This window comes from Neocloeon triangulifer, unplaced genomic scaffold (genome assembly GCF_031216515.1).
Source record: "Neocloeon triangulifer isolate White Clay Creek 2 clone unplaced genomic scaffold, ASM3121651v1 ptg000005l, whole genome shotgun sequence".
Lineage (NCBI taxonomy): Eukaryota > Metazoa > Arthropoda > Insecta > Ephemeroptera > Baetidae > Neocloeon > Neocloeon triangulifer.
This window is the reverse complement of record NW_026775548.1, coordinates 2,415,006-2,438,127: the sequence shown is the minus strand read 5'-3', so window position 1 is coordinate 2,438,127 and position 23,122 is coordinate 2,415,006. Positions and strand designations below refer to the sequence as shown.

Sequence of the window (23,122 nt, the reverse complement as noted above, 5' to 3'; positions counted from 1 at the left end):
CAAAGAAAAATACAATGTTTTAATTGTTGCGTCAAATTTGAATATTTTATTGGTTGCAAATTTAAACAAATATTGCTGTTAATTTCTCTCAAAAAGAGGTAAAAGTAAAAGATATTTCAGGAAAAAATAACCATGTTACACAGTAGCAAAAATTAAAAGAAAAAACATGCCAGTAACCGAAATTTTTATTTTCAAAAACCTCTATACTAAATATTAAATTAATTAATAAATCATAAATATTGCTATTTTTTCGGATTGATTTTCTTTTCTTGGATACTATGCACGGTTAATTGGTTTTCCAGAGGGCAGCACCATACGGCGCCTCATGTCAAAAGATCAGGTGGAGATCGGAGCCAAGATCGGAGCAAATTTTACAATTTCTTAGTTTTCTTCATTTTCTTACTCACTTTTGAATAATGGAATCGTGACAAAATGAGTGGAGTTTTGCGGAGGGTGGTTCTTGGCATGTCTGGGGGTGTGGACAGTGCTGTATCAGCCCTTCTCTTAAAACAAAAAGGTAATTTTTGTGATATTATTATTATTTTGCAGAATTACCAATTTTTTTTATTTTGTCTAATTCCAAATTGAATAATATTCTTATGATTTCGCAGGATTCGAAGTCCACGGTGTTTTTATGAAAAACTGGGACGGCCTCGAAGAGTCCGGTTTCTGCAGTGGCGCCAAAGACGCGGAGGACGCGGAGTGGGTTTGCAAGAAATTGCAAATCCCATTCTCACACGTCAATTTTGTGAAAGATTATTGGAACAGCGTCTTCACTGACTTGCTCAAAGATTACTCGGAAGGCTTCACTCCAAATCCGGACATTCTCTGCAACAGATTCGTCAAATTCGACCTGTTTCGAAAGCACGCCTTGGAAAACCTGGGCGCTCAGGCGTTTGCCACTGGACACTACGCCAACACCTCGCATGGCAATTTTCTACAGAATTACTCCCAAAATGATGGTTTGTTTCACTAAAAAAATTAAAATTCACTGTGTATTCTAATTAAAATTAATTTTCAGACGTTCGGTTGCTTCTTCCGAGAGATTTGGTCAAGGACCAGACCATTTTCCTCAGCCAGGTGCACCGGGACCATTTGAGGAAGGTCATGTTTCCTTTGACTCATTTGTGGAAAAGTGAAGTCAAAAGGATTGCTGAAGAGAGTGGATTGGCGAGAATTGCGAAGAAAGATGAGAGCATGGGAATGTGTTTCATTGGAAAAAGAAATTTCCAAAATTTCATTGACGAAGTAAATTAAATCCCCAATATTTCAAATTAAAATAATGATAATAAACAATATTGTTTCAGTACCTAAATCCAAAATGTGGACAGTTTGTGGACATCACGACATTTCAACCTGTCGGAGAACACTCTGGAATCCACCACTATACAATAGGACAAAAATGCAAATTAACAGGATTGCCAAACCGCTACTTTGTGGTCAGCAAAGATGTAGAATCGCAACAGATTTTAGTGGTATTGATTGAAGAATTGTTTTCAAAAAATTAGTCTAAAAAAAATATGCATTCAGGCGCCTGGAACAAATCACCCATCCTTGTATTCAGACTTATTCTTTACCTCGGAGCCGCATTGGATTAGCCCCGATTGTGAGGAACTTTTGAAAGATGGTCCTTTGAAGTGCAAGTTCCGGTACCAAAATAGGCACAATTTGATGGAATGCTCTGTGATGCGCACTTTAAACAACACATTGGTCGTTCGAACTCGGACTTTCCTGAGAGCATTAACACCTGGCCAGGTAAAATTAAAATTTTCTCTAAGGAAGGGAAAAATTGGAGAATCTGTTTTTAAATATGTTGAAAATGATCAAATTTTAATTTACAATTGAGGTTCGAGAACAACTTTGTGACAAAATATTGCCTTTTTTACCAAATTTAGTAAATCTGTTTCAAGATTTAAAATGTTGCCTAAAATCTCAAATCTTCTGTAAAATAAATCATTTTTAACATCAAAAAAGATTCTTGAGCAAATCTATTAATCTGCTATTTGATTTCAGTTTGCTGCTTTCTACAAAGATGGCGAGTGTCTTGGTAGTGCTCGAATAAGATCGGTCGGTCCGTCGCTGTACCTGCAAGGAATGGAGTTCAGCGAGGAAGTGGCTTCAACTGATACTGTAATGCAGAGTGTCCGTGCTTTTCAATGACAACAAGTAGTGAGTGCTTCAAAATCTGTGATTCGTTTAATATATATTTATTGACTCTGTCACCAATTTAAAATTTATGTGTGTATGTCTTTCAAAAACAAAGACTTAGTTCTTTGATCCATTTCCAACGAGGGGGCTGGGGATTTCTCCGAAAAAGGCGTTGTCGTCAAAGTGGACATCCGTGTAATTCTCGTTGAGAGACTTCATCAGTTGCTTTCCGTGATTGACATCTCTCGTTTCGCAAACCACTTTCACCTGAAATTTCAGTTTTAGAAAAAATGTTAAAAAAGGCAAATTTTAAGAGTGACACCAGTAATTTCTTTTATTCTTAATTATGAAAAAAGGTCAAATTTTTTAAATATTATGGTGTTTCTATTAAAATATTGCGTTTTTCTGCTACAAGCATTTGAATCTTATTGAAGTTTTAACGTCATTATTGCGGCTGTTTTAACTAACATAATTTTGTGATTTTTTAATTTAAATTTGTTTGGTAGGAAAATGTGAACCTCAGATTGAATCCTTGGTTTGAATTTGAAGCATCAGGGTGTAAATTTTTTTGATCACAAAATATATAAATTTAAATAATAAAATTTGCTTCTTTTTCACATTCAGAAACAAAAAAATTATCGTTGTCTCACTTTAAAATGCTCACCTGGACGCTGAAGATGTCTGAGGTGATCCAGGCCCGTTCGTGAATGATGTCCTTGATGGAGACGCCCATACTGCACAGCAGGCGACACAGTTCCGAAATTCCTCCAGGTCTGTCACTCACAGTCACTGTGAACTTGAGCAGGCGGCCGTCCACGGCCAGACCCCTTTCCAAACACCGGCCCAAGATCGTCGTGTCGATGTTGCCGCCGCACAAGGGAATGACCACCCTGGACAAATTGTTCAATTCATTTAAAAATTAAAAAAAAAAACCAACCGACCTTTTTCCTTTGAATTCGCTCAAGTGTCCGGCCAGAATTGCGGCCAAACCCGCCGCGCCCGCTCCTTCCACGACGCACTTCTCCAACTCGATGAGGCGCAGAATTGCAATAGCAATCCACTCTTCTTTCACAACCACCTGAAGGTATTTCTTTATAATTTTTTCTGCTAAAAATAATGCAATTTTATACCAGTTTGTCAATCAAAGGCGCTGCAGTGACAAAGGCATTGTAGCCGACCATCGGAACTGCCAGACCGTCGGCCAGGGTCGACTGAATGGGCACCGGTACGGGCTTTCCAGCCTTCATGGCTGCAGAAAAACTGGCGCACCTTTCAGACTCCACACCCTGAAATGATCCAGTTCTTAATAATGTGGAAAATTGAGAAACAGAAATTTTATTGGGTCAAAATAATTTCTTCTTACAATGACTTTGACATCGGGGTGAAGCGTTTTGATGGCAAGAGCAACTCCAGCGATCAAACCTCCTCCTCCGACAGGGACGATGATTGCGTCTATGTTGGACACCTGCTCGACCACCTCCAAACCCAAAGTGCCTTGGCCAGCCATGATGTGAGGGTGATCGTAACTTTGAGTTTGAAAAAAAATTATTTTATTTTTAGAGTATCCATCTTTTAATTAAGATTTTTTTTGTATATTGAATTTTTTACTTCAAATCTTCCCAACTAAAATTTATCAAAATAATTTCATCAAATCAACTTTGATCTAAAAATTTAATTTTATGATTAAAATATTGAAAATTTATTAGTACTTTTCCTGTTTCTCAAAAAGGCACGATTGTTTTTACCCATTAATGTAGACAAGGCCTCGCTCCTTCCCTAGTTTCATTGCAATCCTTTTGGCCTCGCCCATGTCATGTCCCTGGACAACGACGTTGGCGCCCAATTGCTGGCAGCTCTGGATCTTCATGATGGGCGCCACGATGGGCATGACCACGGTGACCGGGATGTTGAGGCGTTTGCCGTGGTAACAAAGGGCCAGCGCGTGGTTGCCCAGCGAGGCCGAAATCACGCCCTTGCGCTTTTGGTCCTCGGGCAGCATCAGCAAAGCGTAACTCGCGCCCCTCTCTTTAAAACTTTGAATTTCATTTTTTATTAAAATTTTATAAAAATAAAGACTCTCACCTTCCCGTATATTGCAAAAAGTCCTTTTTCAGGTAAATTTCCATGCCAGTCAGCTCTGACAAATGCGATTTCTATTTTTAAAATTGAATAATTTTTTCCTTGTAAATAAATAATTAATTTTTACCATGCATGGTGTGACCAAAATTCCATTCTTCACTTTAAATGCTGCCGAAGTGATGTCTTCAAAGTGCAGCAACTGCGGAGTATTGGCGCTGCACCAAGGGTCTTCTTCTGCAGCATCAACACTCGATCCATTCTAATTTTAATTAAATTAAAAAGAAAACAAAATAATCAGAGAAAAAAGTTGAAAATAAAATTTTGGTAAATTTCGTTTTAATATAAATTGTAAATTTAAAGGTCCAGTAAGCTTTTGATTTTATTTTACTAACATGATGGGGTCACTTCAAATTTTTATCAGAGTCCAGCAAGTTTTGAGAACAATTTATTTTAGAAGAAACAAATTCAAAATTTCATTTTTTTTTTAATTTTATAAATTAATCAGGCCGTTTTTTTAACACTATGAGAGTAATTTTAACTTTAAATTGGAAACCCTTATTGTTTGTAATAATCGTAATAATTCTTATATTAAAAGTAACACATACCTTTGCTGGCAAATCTGGTATTTTTCCATTTGTGGCGGATGTCGTGTATCGAGTGGCCGTGTCTGCCATTGCGGATCAATCGAGAGAGTAAAAGAGAGACCCTGACTGGGACTGACTGAGGAAAAGCGGCGCGATTTCTCCTGCTCTTATTAACCCCTCTGCTCTCCGGTCCAAAGTCTTCTCTTTATTCCTCGGGAGTGATTCACTGCAACTCCTTCTCTCGGTCAATTTGTGCCCCGCACTGAGAGAAGGGACCCGGCCCGAGGTGCTTTTGCTTTCATCGCCTGTTTGCCACTGCAATTAGAAAGAAAGACGATAATTAAATCACATGCCTCGTATTTTTTGGACACTCGCTGATGGCAATAAACAATATTTTTGTTTGCTCCGCACCGTGTTTGTTTGACTTTTGATCTCATGATTCGTCCAGTCGTAAAGAGGGAGAGTCATTCGACCTGACGTTATATTGTGCTTTAATCGTCATTGATAAAATTCTTTAAATTAATTGATTTTCATTTGAATAATTTACAATTTATTCTAGTTAAAAGGAAAAACAAATTGAGTTTTAAATTAAGAGATTGATGATTTTTTTAATAATATGGTTAAAAGCTTGCAATATTCAAAATAATTTTTAACATTAATTGAACTTTTTCACCTTTCATTGCCTGGTAAAAAAAGAATGAAATTAAAAATAATAATAATAAATTGTAGATTTTTCTTTAGGAAATTTGAAACTTCTAGAGCGAGTGAAAAAAATGATCACGGATTAATTCTTCTTTTTTTTTTGTACCTGAGCTTTTGTTGTTGTTTAGAAATGAAGAAAACTTGTGACGCAGGTTCACGTAAGAAAATTATGCGGGCTATATTTTGAAATGCTCATTAATTATAATATATGCAAATTTGAGGGATTTATTATTATTAAAAGATATGTGGTTCATCAGCAACCAAATTTAGGCATAAAAATAAAAGTTGCGTATAATATTTATGCAAATTGAAGACAATTTTTGGAACGCAAATCAGGTACAAGGCCAAGAAAAATAATTTATTTTTTAAATAAAAAAGAATAATTTATTTATTATTTAGGACAGTAAAAGTTGGCATCAAAAGAATTAAATAGAGATGAGTTTTGTTTATATTTTAATATGAAATTTAAATAATATTTTACTTCAAGCAATCAAAAGCAATCAAGTTTATAAAAGAGGATATCGAATAGAAAGCAATAAATTACATAACAAAGACACTTAAAGATACATTAAATGAATATCAAAGAATTTTTTATGTAAAAATTCATGATAAGAGATATTAAACAATTGGAAATTGTCAATAATCAATATAATTATTGAGAATCTATTATCAGCCACTAGGCTGCGCTTGATTTGTTCAAATTGCACTCTCGGCGGCTGATGATGAGCGCGGGCTGCTGCGGTGGCTTTTGAGACGGAAATATAACAAGGGAGGAATCGAGAGTCAGTTGGCAAACACACGCGTTTGGGGCAGTGCGCGCTTCTAGAATCCATCGCGGTGCGTTTTGCTCGAAAAGATGCGCCTTCCCGACAGTGGCCGGCAGTGAGATAATGCAGCTTTTTCTTCTTCGGCCGAATTGTGGTGCTAATTGCGTTGTTGTTCGACTTTGGACGGCCCAGCAGACTACGGGCTTTACCTAAAGTGCTTGTTGAGATTTGAATTAAAAACTCGTTGGGGAGGCGCGATCGCGGGTTTTGAGTGCAGCAGGTGGATGAGATGCACAAGGTGGTGCTGTTCGACCGAAAGTACATGATCCACCCCCACGTGGACACGCTGAAATGCGGCCTCAGGAATCTCTTGTTCGGTGAGTACAAATTGCTATTTTTAGTCTCTTCAAACTCGTTGCACAAAATCCACCTTGAAAATTGTAAAAATTAATATATTGACAAGCAGCAATTCTTTTCAGTTTAAATCGACATATAATTGCATAAAATTTCATAAAAACGTCAGCATTTTCATCTTGAAAACTCTTCCATCCGAAGAATACAAAGTTAAGGGTGTTTTAAATTATAAATTAATCTCTCATTTTTAAAAATTAATGATGTTAGGGGAACAAATTATGTTTCCCATAAGATAAATTGTTTATTAAAAAAATAATCTATTTTTAACACTTAATTTGGGGTGATATGATCCCCTGATTCTGGTGAAATTTATATCAATTATAGTTGAGCAAATTTTGAGAAAAAAAATGTAATAAATTCGAAAATTTCCATAAGAAACAATGTAAATTTTCTAAAAATTCAGTCCTGTCTGAATGAAATAAATTTGTATTTGATGTCTTCCTCTGCTGGGAAAAAACCTACAAAATTATTGATAATATATAAGAAAAATCATTACCAAAATTAAATTGACCAGTTTCTAGCAGGAAATAAATCATTGAAATTTTTATTCTTATCACTAATTTAATTATTTAACGATTATAAATTTGATACAAACCGAAATTAAATTTATTTTCGTGACGATGCTTAATTAGATCTTGAATCATCTGTCGTATTAAAAAGCACTCTCAGAATTAATCGCAATCAATATTAGTCACGTCTTTTTCGGCGGTGACAATGAGTGTCGCGCGACGAAACGGCGCCCAAGTCTCGTTAAATTTAGCCCTCGGACCGCGCCGCCGCCGCCGCCGCCGAATTATAAGTCATCGGTCACATTTAATCCCTCAAATTCGCACACAACTTTCCTCCTCGCCACAAACCATTTGGGAAATCGACCAAATTTGCAGCCAACAAATTTTTATTTTGGCACAAAATATATAAATTCAAATGATTCAGCTTCGTTATTTGCGTGACCTAATTTTTTATATATTTATTTTTTGAGGAAAAGAGAGAAGAGGAATTTTTGACCAAAGTACTATCTATTCTTGGGTTTTGGATCAAGTTTCAATTTGCGTCAGACGCGTACATACACCGAAATTTACTTTTGGCTCTCTCGGCGTGCGCGGCCAGAATAATTCGCCGACCTTGATTGCAAAATGCATAGCGACTCTCAAAAGAATTAAAGAATCCTTGTGTTCCAAGGACAAAATTATCAAACACTGAAGTTTAATCCAGTTGCGAAAATAAAAATTAAAAAAGCGCAAAATATTGAGATGAAATAAATAGAGATGCAATTTTTTAGCTTCCTTAATATTAATTTTTTCATCTTTGAGTTTCATATTTTAACTTTATTAGATAATGAATTATTATAATTGCTTTAATAAAAACTTAATTTTTATCATTTCAACATCTAAATAAATCAAATGAATTTTGCCTTTTAAAACTGAATAAAATCTTTAAAAAGTAACCAGTAAGAAGCTTTAAATTTAAATATTTAAAATTTTTGTTCTTAAGAATCTTATGAAATTTAATTTTGCTGACTGAAATCTAATCTATTTATCAATGAAAACAAAAATCTTTCAGCCACAAAATAAAAGATAAAGATTTTTTTGCTATTCAGACGTTCAGTTTATTAAATTCTTGCCGGTTTTCCTGCCGTCCTTGCAGAGGTTGTTGAATGAAAGAGAAAAATCGTGGGCCGAAGCGCGTCTGCGGTGATCAGTCTCGTCCTGCTGACGAAATTTGCAAACCCCGCAGCTTGACAGGCCTCGGGAATATAGATGAGACAGCCGGTGTCTTTCTCTTCTTTCTTTTCGAATGGACAAAACGAAAAGATATTCACGCAGAGGTGCTTTGCTGGCGTCAAAGTGCCCGAAAGAAAATAGATTTGGCTCCGCGCGTTGTGCACAACAAAGCCGACGCTGCGCGAGTTGTCTTCGTAAACAGAGGCGTTTCGAAATGAGAGAGACTGACTGAAGTTCAAAATGGGACAATTTCTTATCACAAATTTGCTTCTTTTCACTTGTTAGTTAAAAAAATTACATCAGACTTTTCAGCTTCAATCAGCGTAAAATTATTTTAGAATTGATGAGGGAAATAAATTTATAAACGAAATTCTCATTCATGATAAATTTTTTGCCAAATTCTAGGATTAAAATTTGATAAAATTTATAATCTTTAAAAAATAATCGCTTTTTCTTTCAAAATATAGTGAAAAAATGAAAGTAAATGCAATTTTTTGATACATTATTTATAAAAAAATAAGCAGGTAGAATCTATAATTTTTACAATTTTAATTACTTCAGCACAAAATAAATTGTTCTATGAGATATATTTCCATAATATTTACTTAATTTAAAGAATAATATGCAATTATATAACATAAAATGTTATGTAATAATGAATTTGAAAAAAAAAAGAATTAGAAATACTGAATTTGATTTAATTAATTCATTTTAAAAACAAAAATCTCTAATGATTTTATTAATATTTTTAATTCTTTCAATTGCAATTTACAATTTTATTGTTCTTTTTCAAAATTTCCAGTCAAATTTAAAACCCCCGCCGCGTTTATACTTGTCTCTTGTGTGACGTCACACTCGGTCATTTAAGAGCTCCTGTTTTTTTTATTTCCTAATGTAACGATCAAATAAGAAGTATCGCGCAGCAGCTGCAGATAATTTGTCACCGTAGATGGCCCGGCGTGTCGCCGTTGGCCGCACACCCGCGCACAGAATGCTAATTCGGACGTGCCCCCTGCACCAACAAAATTATGATCGCGTTGTTTGTCTCTTTGTGAGCGAAATTTTTCCAAACGCCGATGATTAATTTTGCGGCCGAAAAAAGTGTCAAAGCTAAGCACAGGCCATTTTTCACGGCGCTGCTATTCTTGGTGATTGAGGCAGTCGAATTTGTGCTCCAACTCACGAACCTTGTCCAAGCTCAGAGCCATGGCCGCGCGCACAGACAGAATGTCCGACAAGAACTTCCACCTGAAATTTAATAATTTCAAATTTAAGCGTTTTTTTTTTAATATAATTGACTTCATATTTTTTTGTATAATAATAAAATTATAGAAAAAAAAATGTGCGAAAATTGGGGGAAATTTTAAAGGAATTATATAATTTTTAGAAGAAAATATGCAAATACCTATGCGTTCTCATAATGGAGAGGTGGTCCTGGTAGGCGAGGATGCAGCCTTGCTGAAAGTCAAACTGCTCCCTGGACTCTTTCAATTCATCCCTGAGCCTCAAAATCTCTCTGCGACACAAGACGAGGTCCGCGTGGCTCTGGTTCAACTCGGCCTTGCACGCCGAAAGTTTCAGTTCGGCGATTTCCAGCTGGTCTTTGGTGCGCTCGAATTTGTTGCGCGTCCTCTTCAGGCTCTCGGCCGTCGCTTGCAACTCTTGCTCCACGCTGAAGTCCATTTTAACAATGAAAATATAATATTCCAATTGATTCGACTCTAGTGAGGAGAAAAGGAAGTGCCGCAAAAGGAAAAGCGCTCCAAAAATGTTTAAGTCCCTCCTTTCGGGTTCAATGTACTTTATAGGCTCAGAAAATTTAATTAAATGGTTTTTGTCAAATCTTCTTTGGTTGACGAAAACATCAAATTTGAAGATTTTCTGGAATTTTGAAGAGAAAAAGTTGGCAATTTAACTTCTTGCTTCAAAAAACTGGAAAGAAATTTTTAAATAAATAAATCATTTGTGCAAAAATAATAATTCATTTCACATTATTTGAAATATCGCATTTTAAAGAAAAATTTATTTTATTAATTTACTCTCACTGATTATAAAACCTTTTTTATATTTATAGCTCAAATCAAATACACAGGAAGTCCAATTTTCTGATATAAAAAATATCCGTGTTTTTACTACTTAAAGCAAAATTGCACTGCGAGTCTGATTCTAGATAGAGCACGGCGAGAAAAAATTAATGTGCAATTTGCTCGCTATCAGTTCTTTTAGCATATTGTCCATATTGATGATGAGCCCCCGAGATAAGATTGTTGGCTCTTTGGACTAATACTAATTTGTGTAGTTTTTTTCCTTTTATCATCACATCGTTCATACTTCCTTGATTGGGCTTGCAAGTATATATGGATATTTGAAAATGTATACTAAAATTGTCATATCGCCAGATGGGGCTCAAGAGCTCTCCAGCGTGGTCAAATCGGAGTTGGCGGTAGGGGGTTTGTTTCAGTTTTTAGTTTTGCATAAGACTTTGTGGCGGTCGGATCAAACGTCAAAGTTTTTAGATTGTCACTTTCAAGTGCGTACATGTGTATTAATTAGATAAAACATAAAAGTGACACAGTGTCTCGCCCAGATAATGATCCTTTTGACGCCGAGAAATGGGAAACGCGAAGGATTTCAAAGTCGCCTCAAACCGGAAACTATTTTTTGGGTTTTGCGCTCTCTGCATTTTAATTATATACGTGAGCTTTGTTTTGGATTCTCCGATTTCCTTGCAACTTGCAGATCAAGAAACGGGTCAAATTTCCGATGAAGCCGATGATCCGAACAGCTTAGACTTTTATCAACCTGTTGTTGTTGATATTACTACAGAAGAAAGCATTAGAATTGTCACTATTGAAGCTCCTGACGAGCAGGTAAAAAATTTGTTTATATTATGTTAAATTTTTGTTATTAAAATTTATCTTTCCGAAGTAAAAATTTTATTCAAATATAAACAACTGAAATAATAGTATCCAATTAATGATATTAAAAACATTTTCTTCTAATTTTTAACAAAAAATGGAACCAAAATTATTTAAGAAAAAAATTCAGGTGATTATTCAATTTGTGTTTTTTTGCTTTCCCATTCAGAGGAACAAAACTGTGCGAGGTTTTGAGACTTTTGAGTGTCCAGATGGCCCGATTGTGTCGGTTGAGAACGGTGGCCGCTTGGGAAACAAAATTTGGGAGTACGCGTCCGCCTGGACGGTGGCCAAGTTGCTCAACCGCACCGCTTTTGTGCCGAAGGCGATTTTGGACGAACTGACGCTCCACTTCGACCGACTGACTTTCACCACTCCGCTGGAGGAAGTGGCCGAAAAGTGTCACATTGCGATGGAGCCCCCTGTGCAAAGGTCACAACTTTTTCCCTTGGAAACGCTCGACCTGAGATTCAAAGGGAGGAACATTTTGATTCCGGTTTACTCCATTTTGCTCGAATTGATTGTGCACCAAAGAGACGCTTTCCGGAGAGAATTCCGGTTCAACGATAAGATCATGCGGAATGTTGATAAAACTATTCAAAGTCTTGGAGGCGCAGGGAAAACTTTGATTGGAGTTCACGTGAGAAGGACGGATTTCAAGAATTATTTACCAAAAGCTTTCAAAACTCATCTCGTAGCCGCCAGTTATTTTAAGGTAGAATTTCATTTACCGATTTTTGAAGCCAAAGGGTTGTGGATTTCTTTGCCAAAAATCAGCTGAAAATTGCAAATAATTGGGATAGATTTTGGGAAGGAAAAAAATTAGAAAAAGTCAAATTGTTTCCCGGAAAAACGAAAAATGTTAGTTTCAAATTAAAATTTGAATTTCTCTGGTTCTCTTTGAGATAGAGAAATGCGGCTAGAACAAAAAATTCCTTTATACCTCATCTTGATCTCTGAAGACTTAAATGGTTCCGAGATGAAAGGTCAATGTCATTTTCTAGAGGTCACAGGTATAGATAAAATCGTAGAAAAAAATATACAATCTTTAATTGCAATAAAAATTTTGTTTTAAATTTTTTTGCTTGAATATATTGGGGGAGATTCAATAGACTTAGCTCTCCCGGGATATCTTTTATCCCGGGATAAATCCAAAAGGATAAAATTTAGACCACTGTCCAGGGTTAAATATTTTTTGTCCCGCCTTCAATTTTTTGTCCCCAAGTCATTGGGGGATATCTTTTCTCAGCCCCCTCTACGGGATAAATAATTATTTAACCCGCGCTAAAATCAAATGAGCTGGTAATTAAAAGATCGTCAACATGCTCGCAAACTTTTTAGATTTTGGCCAATTGCAATGAACAGAAAACTTTTTCAAATCAGAATTTTGTGAGGATCATGGAAATGAGGGAAAAATTGAAATCCAAAAATCTGTATGTAACTTAATTTAAAATTGCTTACTTATTTTGCTCAGAAATTTCTAAAGACCTCTTCATCAAAGCGAAATTATGCAAGGATTTTTTTCTTTTGAAATTTTTTGCACGTAAAATTTCTCAATTTCTCAAAAATTAAAATTCTCAAGCTTATTTTTTTATTTGTAGATAAATTAAATTCGATATTTTCTTTTAATTACACGTAACAAATAAAAATTAGTGAACGTGAAAATGTAAAAAAAAAAATTGCTTTTCTTTCATCTTAAGTGTTTCCCAAACATTTAAAGACCTTTTCGTCAAAGTTAATTTGAGCAAATAAATCTTTTTCTTATGGCTATCAAATCAATTATTGAACCAGTGGCTGCTACGGCTGCCGGCTGTCAAAAGTGCAACTGCAATGAACATGTGCAGGTGCTCATTTGAGGTACTCATATGAGCTGCTCATATGAGCTGCTCATATGAGCACCTCAAATGAGCACCTCATATGAGCTGCGATCATAACGATCATAACAATCACAGCGATCATTACGATCATTGCGTTCATAACGATCATAGCGATCATAACAATCACAGCGATCATATCGATCACAGCGATCATAACGAACATAATAATCACAGCGATCATAACGATCATAGCGATCACAGGGTTCATAACGATCATAACAATCACAGCGATCATAACAATCACAGCGATCATAACAATCACAGCGATCATAACAATCATAGCGATCATAACGATAATAGCGATCATAACGATCATAACAATCACAGCGATCATAAAGATCATAACGATCATAGCGATTATAACGATCACTGCGATCATAACGATCACAGCGATCATAACGATCATAACAATCACAGCGATCATAACGATCATTGCGAACATAGTGATCATAGCGATCTTAACGATCACAGTGATCGTAACGATCATAACAATCACAGCGATCATTACGATCATAGCGATCATAGTGATCATAACGAACGTAGCGATCAAAACGATCATTGCGATCATAGTGATCATAGCGATCTTAACGATCACAGCGATCATAACTATTATAAAAATCACAGCGATCATAACAATCATAGCGGTTATAACGATCATAGCGATCATAACGATCATAGCGATCATAACGATCATAGCGATCATAACGATCATAGCGATCATAACGATCATAGCGATCACAGCGATCATAACTATTATAACAATCACAGCGATCGTAACGATCATGACTATCATAACAATCACAGCGATCAAAACGATCATTGCGATCATAGTGATCATAGCGATCATAACGATCACAGCGATCATAACTATTATATTAATCACAGCGATCGTAACGATCATGACTATCATAACAATCACAGCGATCATAACGATCACAGCGATCATAACGAACATTACAACCACAGCGATCATAACGATCATTGCGATCATAGTGATCATAGCGATCAAAACGATCACAGCGATCATAACTATTATAACAATCACAGCGATCATAACAATCACAGCGATCATAACAATCATAGCGATTTATAACGATCATAGCGAGCATAGCGATCATAACGATCACAGCGATCATAACTATTATAACAATCACAGCGATCGTAACGAACATTACAACCACAGCGATCATAACGATCATAACAATCACAGCGATCATAACAATCATAGCGATAATAGCGATCACAGGGTTCATAACGATTATAACAATCACAGCGATCATAACAATCACAGCGATCATAACAATCATAACGATAATAGCGATCATAACGATCATAACAATCACAGCGATCATAAAGATCATAACGATCACTGCGATCATAACGATCACAGCGATCATAACGAACATTACAACCACAGCGATCATAACGATCATTGCGAACATAGTGATCATAGCGATCATAACGATCACAGCGATCATAACTATTATAACAATCACAGCGATCGTAACGATCATGACTATCATAACAATCACAGCGATCATAACGAACATTACAATCACAGCGATCATTGCGATCACAGCGATCATAACTATTATAACAATCACAGCGATCATAACGATCATAGCGATCATAACGATCATAGTGATCATAACGACCATAACGATCATAACGATCATAACCATTATAACAATCACAGCGACGATCGTAACGATCATGACTATCATAACAATCACAGCGATCATAACGGGTATTGCGATCGTAGGGATCATAGCGATCATAACGACCTAAAATGAGCTGCTCAAATTAGCACCTCAAATGAGCACCTCGTCGTTTTTTTTGTCGTTTTGTAGTCAACTTGGAGTCGTTTTCGACTCCCAAATGACAAAAAATCATTACCAATTGACTCCCAATCAACTCCCCAAACGACTCCCAAAATGCGCTAAAACACGCAAAGCACGTTCTCCCTTTATAATTAATTAATTATATACCACCTCGCTTAAACATCCCAATAATTTTACCATCAATAAGCCGTCAACTATTTCGACTGTTGAACCAGCTGACCTTGCTGTCAATTTTGAAACAAAAAGGTCAGCCGCTAGTAATAAAAAAAATAAAAAAATAAAAGTCAAAAATTTTCTTCACATTGTCTGAGTGTTCAATGCAGTTGCACTTCTGACAGCCGGCAGCCGTAGCCAGCCACTGGTTCAATACTTGATTTGATAGCCATAAGAAAAAGATTTATTTGCCCAAATTAACTTTGACGAAAAGGTCTTTAAATGTTTGGGAAACACTTAAGATGAAAGAAAAGCAATTTTTTTTTTTTTACTTTTTCACGTTCACTAATTTTTTCCTTTTTAATTTGTTACGTGTAATTAAAAGAAAATAGCGAATTTAATTTATCCACAAATAAAAAAATAAGGTTGAGCTTTTTAATTTTTCAGAGTTGAGAAATTTTACGTGCAAAAAATTTCAAAAGAAAAAAATCCTTGCATAATTTCGCTTTGATGAAGAGGTCTTCAGAAATTTCTGAGCAAAATAAATAAACAATTTTAAATTAAGTTAGATACAGAATTTTGTGTTAGCTTTGGATTTCAATTTTGCCCTCATTTCCATGATCCTCACAAAATTCTGATATGAAAAAGTTTTTTGTTCATTGCAATTGGCCAAAATCTAAAAAGTTTTCGAGCATGTTGACGACCTTATATTTACCAGCTGATTTGATTTTAGCGCGGGTTAAATATGTATCCCGTAGAGGGGGCTGAGAAAAGATATCCCCCAATGACTTGGGGACAAAAAATTGAAGGCGGGACAAAAAATATTTAACCCTGGACAGTGGTCTAAATTTTATCCCCTTTGTATTTATCCCGGGATAAAAGATATCCCAAGAGAGCTAAGTCTATTGAATCTCCCCCATTAAAAATACAGAATGATAAATTGTTGTTGTTGTATTGTAAATCTGATTTTATAATGAAATCCACAACTTCTTGCCAATCGATGCTTTGGCTTGAATGCGATTTTTTTTAAATATTTTTCATTTTGCTGATATTGCATAATTCAGAAAGCGATGCAGTGGTACCGAAATGAGATTTCTGGTCCGTTGCTCTTCCTGATTGTGACCGACGACGTGGATTGGTGCAGACAACACCTTCTGGGCAGAGGCGATGTGAAAATCGCCACCAAAAAGCCGGCGCACGACCTTGCGCTGATGGGCGTCTGCAACCACACCATCATCGACTACGGCACGTTCGGATACTCGGGAGCGTTTTTCTCCAAAGGACACTCAATATCCCTCGACGTGGACAAACTTTTCGCTGAAACAATGGCCAAGGAGGCCGCGTGGACAATTTTTAGTATTCAAAACTTGAAAGAGGTCAAGTTTGAGTCCGCTAAAAAGCTGAAAAAACCTGTCAGTTAAGTGTTTTATTAAGACAGTGATTATTTATTTTATTTAAAATAATAAAAGTGTGTATTTATAATTCTTAAAATTAAAATTGCCATGGCCCGTTAGTTGTTAATAATCTTTTCATGTGACCAAATTGTACACTTATTTATAAAAAATTACAACGAAAAATAATTCATCCTCAATTAACATAAAAACTATTATTGAAAAAGTCCAGTTTATTACAAATTTCATGATTTTCTTATACATCTTGAACAGTTTCCAGTATATTATAATTAAATTAGAATGATCCAACGGACTTATGACTCTAATAATAATAATAGAAATTTGCTGACGTTTTCATTCCTTTTATTTTCTGTTTGCTGGCAAAACAAGGTCACTTAAAATGCTCTGCCGACAAAAGAAGGCAGAGAAAAACTGTAAACCTTTCTTTATTGAAGGAAGATAAAGTTAGACGGGCCTACACATGGGTAAGCTGTATTATTTGCAAAAATTTCAATTTTTTTTATAAATTTTCATCATCTGCTGCAGTTTTTTCTAGATTAAGATCTTGTGATAATGGCGAGCCGAGTTTCCATTTTTTTATGCTCATTGGTTGCAGCATATTTTGTTCTACTTCTGTTTTATCTCCAATGTTCAAACTCACAGAATGAGGTAAAGTTAACACTTTTTATATGAAACGAAAATAAATAATTATTTTCCTAGCAAAATTTCGAGTGCCCTAATAGACCGATCGTGACCGTTTTGGACGGAGGTCGTTTGGGCAACAAAATCTGGGAATACGCGTCCGCCTGGAGCTTGGCCCGGACGCTCAACCGCACAGCCTACGTCCCAATGGATCTTCTGAACAATTTGCACGAAGTGTTCGAAAATCTGAGTTTCACAACTCCGTTTGAGGATTTTGTCGAGAGGTGCAACTTTCAAATGGGAAATTCTCCTATTCGCAAAAGTGAACTTCCTCACACGGAAAGCATCGAGCTGATATTTGAAGGGCGCGACATCGTTTTGGCAAAATACATCGCCCTGTACGAATTACTCGCTCCGCACAGAGACGAATTCCGAAATGAGTTCCGCTTTAAGCCGGAAATAATGGCTTCTGTTCGAAAAACCATCAAAAATTTGGGTGGACAAGGCAAAACCCTGATCGGAATACACGTGAGGAGAACCGATTATGCCGAGTACCTTACGATGAAAAAAAATTCCAGTCTCGTCGATCCAGATTATTTCAAGGTTTTCAAAGACCCGCTCTGGTGATTTTTTATTGTTCTTTATTTAGAAAGATCGCTTAATTTCGTGTGAAGATTCCAAATCGTTGCGTTTGCTATCACAAAAAACCTAATTCAAGAAAAAAAAATGAGAATTGGGTTGCAGGGGTTTTTACGTCTGTTTGGTCAAATGCTGAAGTTTTTTAAACAAAATGACGATACAATACCTAAAATCAATTCAAAATATTTTTTCGTGAGAATCCCTTATTTAGGAATATTTTATGATAGCGACGCAATTGTTTGACATTTTCATTGTTTTATTTTATTATTTTTTCTTCCAACTCAAAAGTTTTGCGATCTTTCTAAATAAAAAGCAATAACAATCACCGGAATGGGTATTTTTTTTAACATATGAAAAAAACAAGACGAAGTATAATTGAAAAATTCTAGAATGCGATGCGGTGGTACCAAAACAAGCTCAGCGGTCCGCTGCTTTTTTTGATCGTGAGCGACGATCCACTGTGGTGCAAGGAAAACCTCTTGGGAGAGAAGGACGTGAAAATCGCCTCAAAATCTCCAAGCCACGACCTTGCTTTGATGAGCGTCTGCAATCACACCATCATCGACTACGGGACCTTTGGGATTTCAGGCGCTTTTCTTTCCAAAGGTCACTCCATAACTCTCGGTGTTTCCAAATCTTTCGCCGAAATCGCGACCAGAGAGTTGGGTTGGACTGTTTTTAGTACTGAGACATTGAATGAAGTTGAAGTGAGCCTGTAGAAAAATTTAATGATATAAAAATATTTAAAAGTGAAGTCAAAAGAAATATTTTAACAATTAAATTAATTAATTTTCCTAGGCACTTGAAAATACAGCAAAGAAGAATAAATCTATAGGATTTTTGTTTTAAATAATTTCTTTCCGTTTTGGCTTTATTGCCTTTATTTGAGATGTGCAAATAAAATCTCCTATCTATTTGCAAAATATTTTTTCAATGCAGCTCAATAAAGTTAAATTGCTATGGATTGGCATCGGATCAACATGCACGGGCCGTTGCTCATGCTGGTGGTCAGCAATGACGTCAAATGGTGCGAGAAAAACCTCCTGGGAAAATCGCATCAAAATCTCTGGCTCTGCTGAATGTTGCAATCACACCATCATCGGCCGCGGCTCTTTCTGCTTCAATTCATACGCGAATTTTATATTAAGTTCTGCTTAATTTCAAACAATATCAAAATGAAATCTATAAACTGTAAAAGAAAAACATCTGAAAACTTCGTCAAAAAGTGATTAATTGGAGCAAAGAGCTTACAAAATTTTGCTTTGGCTTTTATTAAATAATGTAGTAATTGTATAAATTTTATTTTGCTTTGAATTATTTGAAATTAAGAGACCAAAAATGCACAAGTATATAAAATTCAATTTTAAAATGAATTTTATTAATGTAAATTCAAACAACTTTACACATCACAGCCATATTATTGTGTCAATACTGGAATCAAGTGGGAATCCCCATCACCCTGAGCAGCTCGAAAACGAATCCCATGAAAAGAATGCCCAGAAAGTCACCCGTGGCAGTCATGTATGGGATGCAATTGTTGTCAGGATCTTTTCCGCGGGTCCAGAAAAAGTGCGTCAGAACGCTGGCCAGGTAAATCACGATGCTGACCTACATAATCGCAGAAATAGAAATGAATTAATTGCTTAAAAAAAAAACAAGATTGAAAAATACCTGAATGAAAACGGCGATCAGGTAAAAAGCGAGGAACACGGCGCTGAGATTTGTGCCGTGCTTTTCAGCGAAACTGATTGTGAAGGCAAAAATCAAGTGGCCAGGAATCACCAGAGCCATCAGAACTCGCGCCGTTCGCGAAAGTTGCACTGAAAGAAGTTTTTAGAAAATTCTTGCTAGTTTTGTTCACAATCATTAATTCTTTCATTTAAATACTAATTTGTTTTTCAATATTTAGGATGAATAAATAATAAGAAATTACGTTTTGAAAAGAAGACAGTTATGGGGCTGAGACAAATCCGCATTCCCGTCGGAAGGGCGCCAATTTTGGCACACTGATGAAGATAAGTAGACATTTTGCTCGCCTGAATGGCCACAAGGTTGCCAGCAACCCCGTTTACAACCGGCTGGAAAATCGCAACGTCTTTCGATCGAGCCACAATTATGTCCAAAATTAATCCGGCACACCTAAAATTTATATTATAAGAAATAAATTGATCTGAATAAATTATTTAAAATGGAATATTAAAATAATATTTCGATAAAATTAAAATGAAATAAAACTATTTAATTTCTTACACTTGGATGAGCATTGCAACTATTATGGGTGTCCATCCGTGGAAAAGAACTTCTCTTGTGCTCTCATATCGCTTCGCCACAATTACCAGAGGCGGCAGGGTTAAGAGAAGAGCGGCGCAAATTACCGGAAAAACCCAGGCGTCCGTTTCTAATTGAGATTTAATTGATAGCAAATTTTAATTAACTAATTATTGCGTACCAAGAATTTGATAAAACGCTGATGCAGAGATGGACAGAATGGTAAGGGCCGTCATGTCCCCGAGGGCCCCTGCGATGGGGGTCGCTATGTTGTCGGGGTTCAAGTGCCACATTTTTGACAAAAGTATCACACTGGCCGTAATCGATCCTAAAAAATAATTAAAATCAAAATGGTGCGTACCGTTTTCAGGGTATATTTCAATTAAAATTATTTAATAATTTTGCCAAATTTTTGCATACATGGGCAGAGCGCACTTTGCGCTCTGCGATCTGCGCTCGCGCTCTGCGCTCATGAGCGCGAGCGCGGAGCGCGATCGCACGATTTTCAAAATCGTGAGCGCGAGCGCAGAGCGCGAGCGCATTGGTCGCTGAGCGCAGCGCTCAATTGCGCTCATTTTGCGCTCAAACCAAGAGTAAAAATTCCCCAATTTGATCAAAAATTGTAATGAAAAACAGTGTTTTTATACCAAAAACTTAAAACTGATCTTACTGATCCCAATTTTGGTGATTAAACTTCAACTTTATCATTTCCAATTGCCGATGTATTTTTTGTTATATTAAAAAATTGTCTAAAAAGTCGCACTTTTTCCTCGGATAAAAATATTTTTGAGCGCAACGCGTGAGCGCAAGACTTTTTAAAAATTTGAGCGCGAGCGCAGAGCGCGAGCGCAACATTTTCAAAATCTTGATCGCGAGCGCAGAGCGCGAGCGCACTGTTGCCAGTGATCGCGAGCGCGAGCGCGAGCGCAAAATTGTTGAGCGCACCCATGTATGAATTTTTGTTCACATTTCATAGCACCAATAAGTTTGAGTTTCAATACAAAATGTGAAAATTAGTAAAAACAATAATTTGAGAAATTTATTTAGAAGTTGAAGCACTTCAAAACTTGATAATCTTAAAATAATCCACAAATTTGAAATTTTGGAGAAAAAAGTTTTACAATTATTTTGATTATTACTTCTAAATTTAATCATTCTAATTTTTAATTTATTGATTTCCTTATTATTTTAAAATCATTTTCATTTGAACTTTACCTAGAATTAAACTTGCAAGTGAAGCCGTGACCATTCCACACGCGCTAAGCAGAAGTAAATGGTTCCAATTTACTGCCTGCGTCAACTCGATGTCGAACACAAAAGCGACGACGGCCGCCAAAAGTCCGACCAAAATGGATTGCACCTAATTAAAAAAACCTTAGATGTCGTTAATTCCGATCAAAAATAATTTACCTGCAGCAAAGCCATGTTGCCGAAAACAAGGTCAATTTTGCCCTTGCGAGTGTCCAGGTGTCCCGTGTTTGCTGCCGTGGACATGCGGGACGCCAGGGTCATCTCGAGGTTTCCTTTGAGGCCGAGAAGTGGAGGAACCAAAATCAGCACTTCTGGGAGTTGCTCAAAAACCGTCCAGTGCTTTAATTCAAAGGTTAATTGAAATTAAAAATTTCTACTGAAAAATTATCAGGCTTTAAAAAAATAAAAAAAGCATGAAGTTGTTTAATGTTTTAATAATGCCTGGATCATAAATTAAAGAATTTCTCCCTTGTTCATTTAATTTTTGATTTCCATAAATTCTTCTCTCTTTAGTTTTATAAAATTAAAGTTTATTTTAAAAGAAAACTTGCAGCAAACTGCATAAATTTAGTTGAAAAATTTTATGCATAATTCTTGTGTTAAAAACCTGGACAATGTTGAGCAAAACGCCGGCGCCGACCATGCCCATCCCTGCTATGAAAAATGGGACGACTGTCTGCGCAAAAATCTTCCTGTGCGATTCAAGAATGATTCCTGAAGGTTCATTTTCGTCCTCTTCTGGAGGGACCAATTCTGCCTGAGAAGAGCAGGTCGAAGTTTCGAGCCACGGTTCGGGCTTTTCTTCCAACTTGACCTCCACCTTGACCCCGTCTGACTCATCCAGCTCAAGGGTTGCTGGGGTCAAAAACACCTCGTCTTTGCCTTCCATTATTGTACTGGGAATTTTTTTAATAATTAATAAAAAAAAGAAGTTTTTCAAATTTTTCTATTGGCATAAACAAGTCTTTTTGTACAGATAAAATTATATAATAAAAAAAATTTAGAAAATATTACATTGATGACGATTAAAAGAACCAAACAATCAAAATATGACGGAAATATTTATAATTAGTTTCTGGAAACAAAAATATTCTAAAATTAATAATTTCTTGGAGATAAAAAATTAATTGCTTTTCTTACGCTTTTAGCAAGAAGTGCAGGCATCAAATTTTGGCACTGCGTCTGCGGTTACGTCTGCTCTTCCTTCTAGAAATCACAATAATGACACAATATCTTACACCTTGGCGATTACAAAGACTTTTTAATTAAAGAAAATTAAAAAAGAAATGAATTATGATGATCCGTATCGCAGTAATCTCTGTTTTCATGGCAAAAGTCTGCCACCTGTCTTGAGAGGTGAGCTAAGGAAATCGCAATTATTTTTTGTTGATAGCACGTGCGCGGCGATTATACGCAATTGTCCAATCAGGAAGCTTGATTTGGTTGGTCATGTGAGCAACAATTATTTCAAACTGCGCAAATCTCATTTCGTGGAAAGGATTTTCTTGAAATTTAAAACCAAATATTCAAAATATATTTGGCGTTGATTTCAATATTTAATTGTAGTCAATTTGGGTTTGTTTTATTTTAATTAAAGACTAGAAAAATTCCATTTCACTTGATCGCTGCAATCTGCCAAGGCCAAAAAGATTAATCAAAAGCTTAAGTCCAATTAATTATACAAATTATTTTGATAAAAAAAAAAACACGGATATGAATATGGAGGG

The 23,122-nt window shown here is 36.0% G+C and overlaps 6 protein-coding genes across 6 annotated transcripts in view; 3 read left to right on the top strand and 3 right to left on the bottom strand.

The window, feature by feature from the left end:
- Positions 1 to 336: 336 nt before the first annotated feature.
- Positions 337 to 2,202, top strand: LOC132193935 (mitochondrial tRNA-specific 2-thiouridylase 1). The gene is made up of 6 exons (XM_059614910.1): positions 337 to 517; positions 612 to 962; positions 1,022 to 1,248; positions 1,308 to 1,475; positions 1,531 to 1,755; positions 2,014 to 2,202. Exons 1-6 carry the CDS (start codon positions 433 to 435, stop codon positions 2,158 to 2,160), a joined length of 1,203 nt encoding a protein of 400 aa, XP_059470893.1. The 5' UTR covers positions 337 to 432; the 3' UTR covers positions 2,161 to 2,202.
- On the bottom strand, positions 2,185 to 5,101 carry LOC132193934 (L-threonine ammonia-lyase). Its single transcript, XM_059614909.1, has 9 exons — positions 4,833 to 5,101; positions 4,355 to 4,486; positions 4,231 to 4,301; positions 3,894 to 4,181; positions 3,512 to 3,674; positions 3,279 to 3,434; positions 3,090 to 3,226; positions 2,813 to 3,038; positions 2,185 to 2,415 (listed from the first exon to the last, which is right to left on the bottom strand). The coding sequence occupies exons 1-9, from the start codon at positions 4,899 to 4,901 to the stop codon at positions 2,266 to 2,268; spliced, it is 1,392 nt and encodes a 463-aa protein (XP_059470892.1). The 5' UTR covers positions 4,902 to 5,101; the 3' UTR covers positions 2,185 to 2,265.
- A 1,181-nt stretch (positions 5,102 to 6,282) lies between these two features.
- The window catches only part of LOC132194040 (rho guanine nucleotide exchange factor 3-like), a 40,219-nt gene continuing 23,379 nt past the window's right edge, over positions 6,283 to 23,122 (top strand). The window contains exon 1 of the mRNA XM_059615087.1: positions 6,283 to 6,657. Coding sequence (XP_059471070.1) covers positions 6,570 to 6,657 — 88 coding nt within the window. The 5' untranslated portion in view covers positions 6,283 to 6,569. The remainder of the gene's footprint in view (positions 6,658 to 23,122) is intronic.
- Positions 9,145 to 10,103, bottom strand: LOC132193910 (uncharacterized). Its single transcript, XM_059614864.1, has 2 exons — positions 9,821 to 10,103; positions 9,145 to 9,663 (listed from the first exon to the last, which is right to left on the bottom strand). Exons 1-2 carry the CDS (start codon positions 10,096 to 10,098, stop codon positions 9,555 to 9,557), a joined length of 387 nt encoding a protein of 128 aa, XP_059470847.1. The 5' UTR covers positions 10,099 to 10,103; the 3' UTR covers positions 9,145 to 9,554.
- On the top strand, positions 10,802 to 19,027 carry LOC132193828 (galactoside alpha-(1,2)-fucosyltransferase 1-like). The gene is made up of 7 exons (XM_059614742.1): positions 10,802 to 10,858; positions 11,161 to 11,285; positions 11,503 to 12,048; positions 16,269 to 17,080; positions 17,142 to 17,264; positions 17,316 to 17,840; positions 18,266 to 19,027. The coding sequence occupies exons 3-4, from the start codon at positions 11,746 to 11,748 to the stop codon at positions 16,623 to 16,625; spliced, it is 660 nt and encodes a 219-aa protein (XP_059470725.1). The 5' UTR covers positions 10,802 to 10,858; positions 11,161 to 11,285; positions 11,503 to 11,745; the 3' UTR covers positions 16,626 to 17,080; positions 17,142 to 17,264; positions 17,316 to 17,840; positions 18,266 to 19,027.
- Positions 19,234 to 22,756, bottom strand: LOC132193835 (solute carrier family 41 member 1-like). Its single transcript, XM_059614750.1, has 9 exons — positions 22,536 to 22,756; positions 22,003 to 22,291; positions 21,555 to 21,734; positions 21,360 to 21,504; positions 20,326 to 20,472; positions 20,127 to 20,274; positions 19,810 to 20,015; positions 19,548 to 19,696; positions 19,234 to 19,484 (listed from the first exon to the last, which is right to left on the bottom strand). Exons 2-9 carry the CDS (start codon positions 22,282 to 22,284, stop codon positions 19,314 to 19,316), a joined length of 1,428 nt encoding a protein of 475 aa, XP_059470733.1. The 5' UTR covers positions 22,285 to 22,291; positions 22,536 to 22,756; the 3' UTR covers positions 19,234 to 19,313.

Coding starts and splice junctions, on each gene's coding strand:
- LOC132193935 (XM_059614910.1), top strand. CDS start 433: ATGAGTGGAGTTTTGCGGAGGGTGGTTCTTGGCATGTCTGGGGGTGTG. Junction 1,476..1,530: donor AATCGCAACAGATTTTAGTG/GTATTGATTGAA, acceptor ATATGCATTCAG/GCGCCTGGAACAAATCACCC. Junction 1,756..2,013: donor GAGCATTAACACCTGGCCAG/GTAAAATTAAAA, acceptor ATTTGATTTCAG/TTTGCTGCTTTCTACAAAGA.
- LOC132193934 (XM_059614909.1), bottom strand. CDS start 4,901: ATGGCAGACACGGCCACTCGATACACGACATCCGCCACAAATGGAAAA. Junction 4,302..4,354: donor TTTTGGTCACACCATGCATG/GTAAAAATTAAT, acceptor TTTTAAAAATAG/AAATCGCATTTGTCAGAGCT. Junction 3,227..3,278: donor CGCCTTTGATTGACAAACTG/GTATAAAATTGC, acceptor AAATACCTTCAG/GTGGTTGTGAAAGAAGAGTG.
- LOC132193910 (XM_059614864.1), bottom strand. CDS start 10,098: ATGGACTTCAGCGTGGAGCAAGAGTTGCAAGCGACGGCCGAGAGCCTG. Junction 9,664..9,820: donor TCCATTATGAGAACGCATAG/GTATTTGCATAT, acceptor ATTAAATTTCAG/GTGGAAGTTCTTGTCGGACA.
- LOC132193828 (XM_059614742.1), top strand. CDS start 11,746: ATGGAGCCCCCTGTGCAAAGGTCACAACTTTTTCCCTTGGAAACGCTC. Junction 12,049..16,268: donor TAGCCGCCAGTTATTTTAAG/GTAGAATTTCAT, acceptor TGCATAATTCAG/AAAGCGATGCAGTGGTACCG.
- LOC132193835 (XM_059614750.1), bottom strand. CDS start 22,284: ATGGAAGGCAAAGACGAGGTGTTTTTGACCCCAGCAACCCTTGAGCTG. Junction 20,016..20,126: donor GTTGCAATGCTCATCCAAGT/GTAAGAAATTAA, acceptor TATAAATTTTAG/GTGTGCCGGATTAATTTTGG. Junction 19,485..19,547: donor TGATCGCCGTTTTCATTCAG/GTATTTTTCAAT, acceptor GCGATTATGTAG/GTCAGCATCGTGATTTACCT.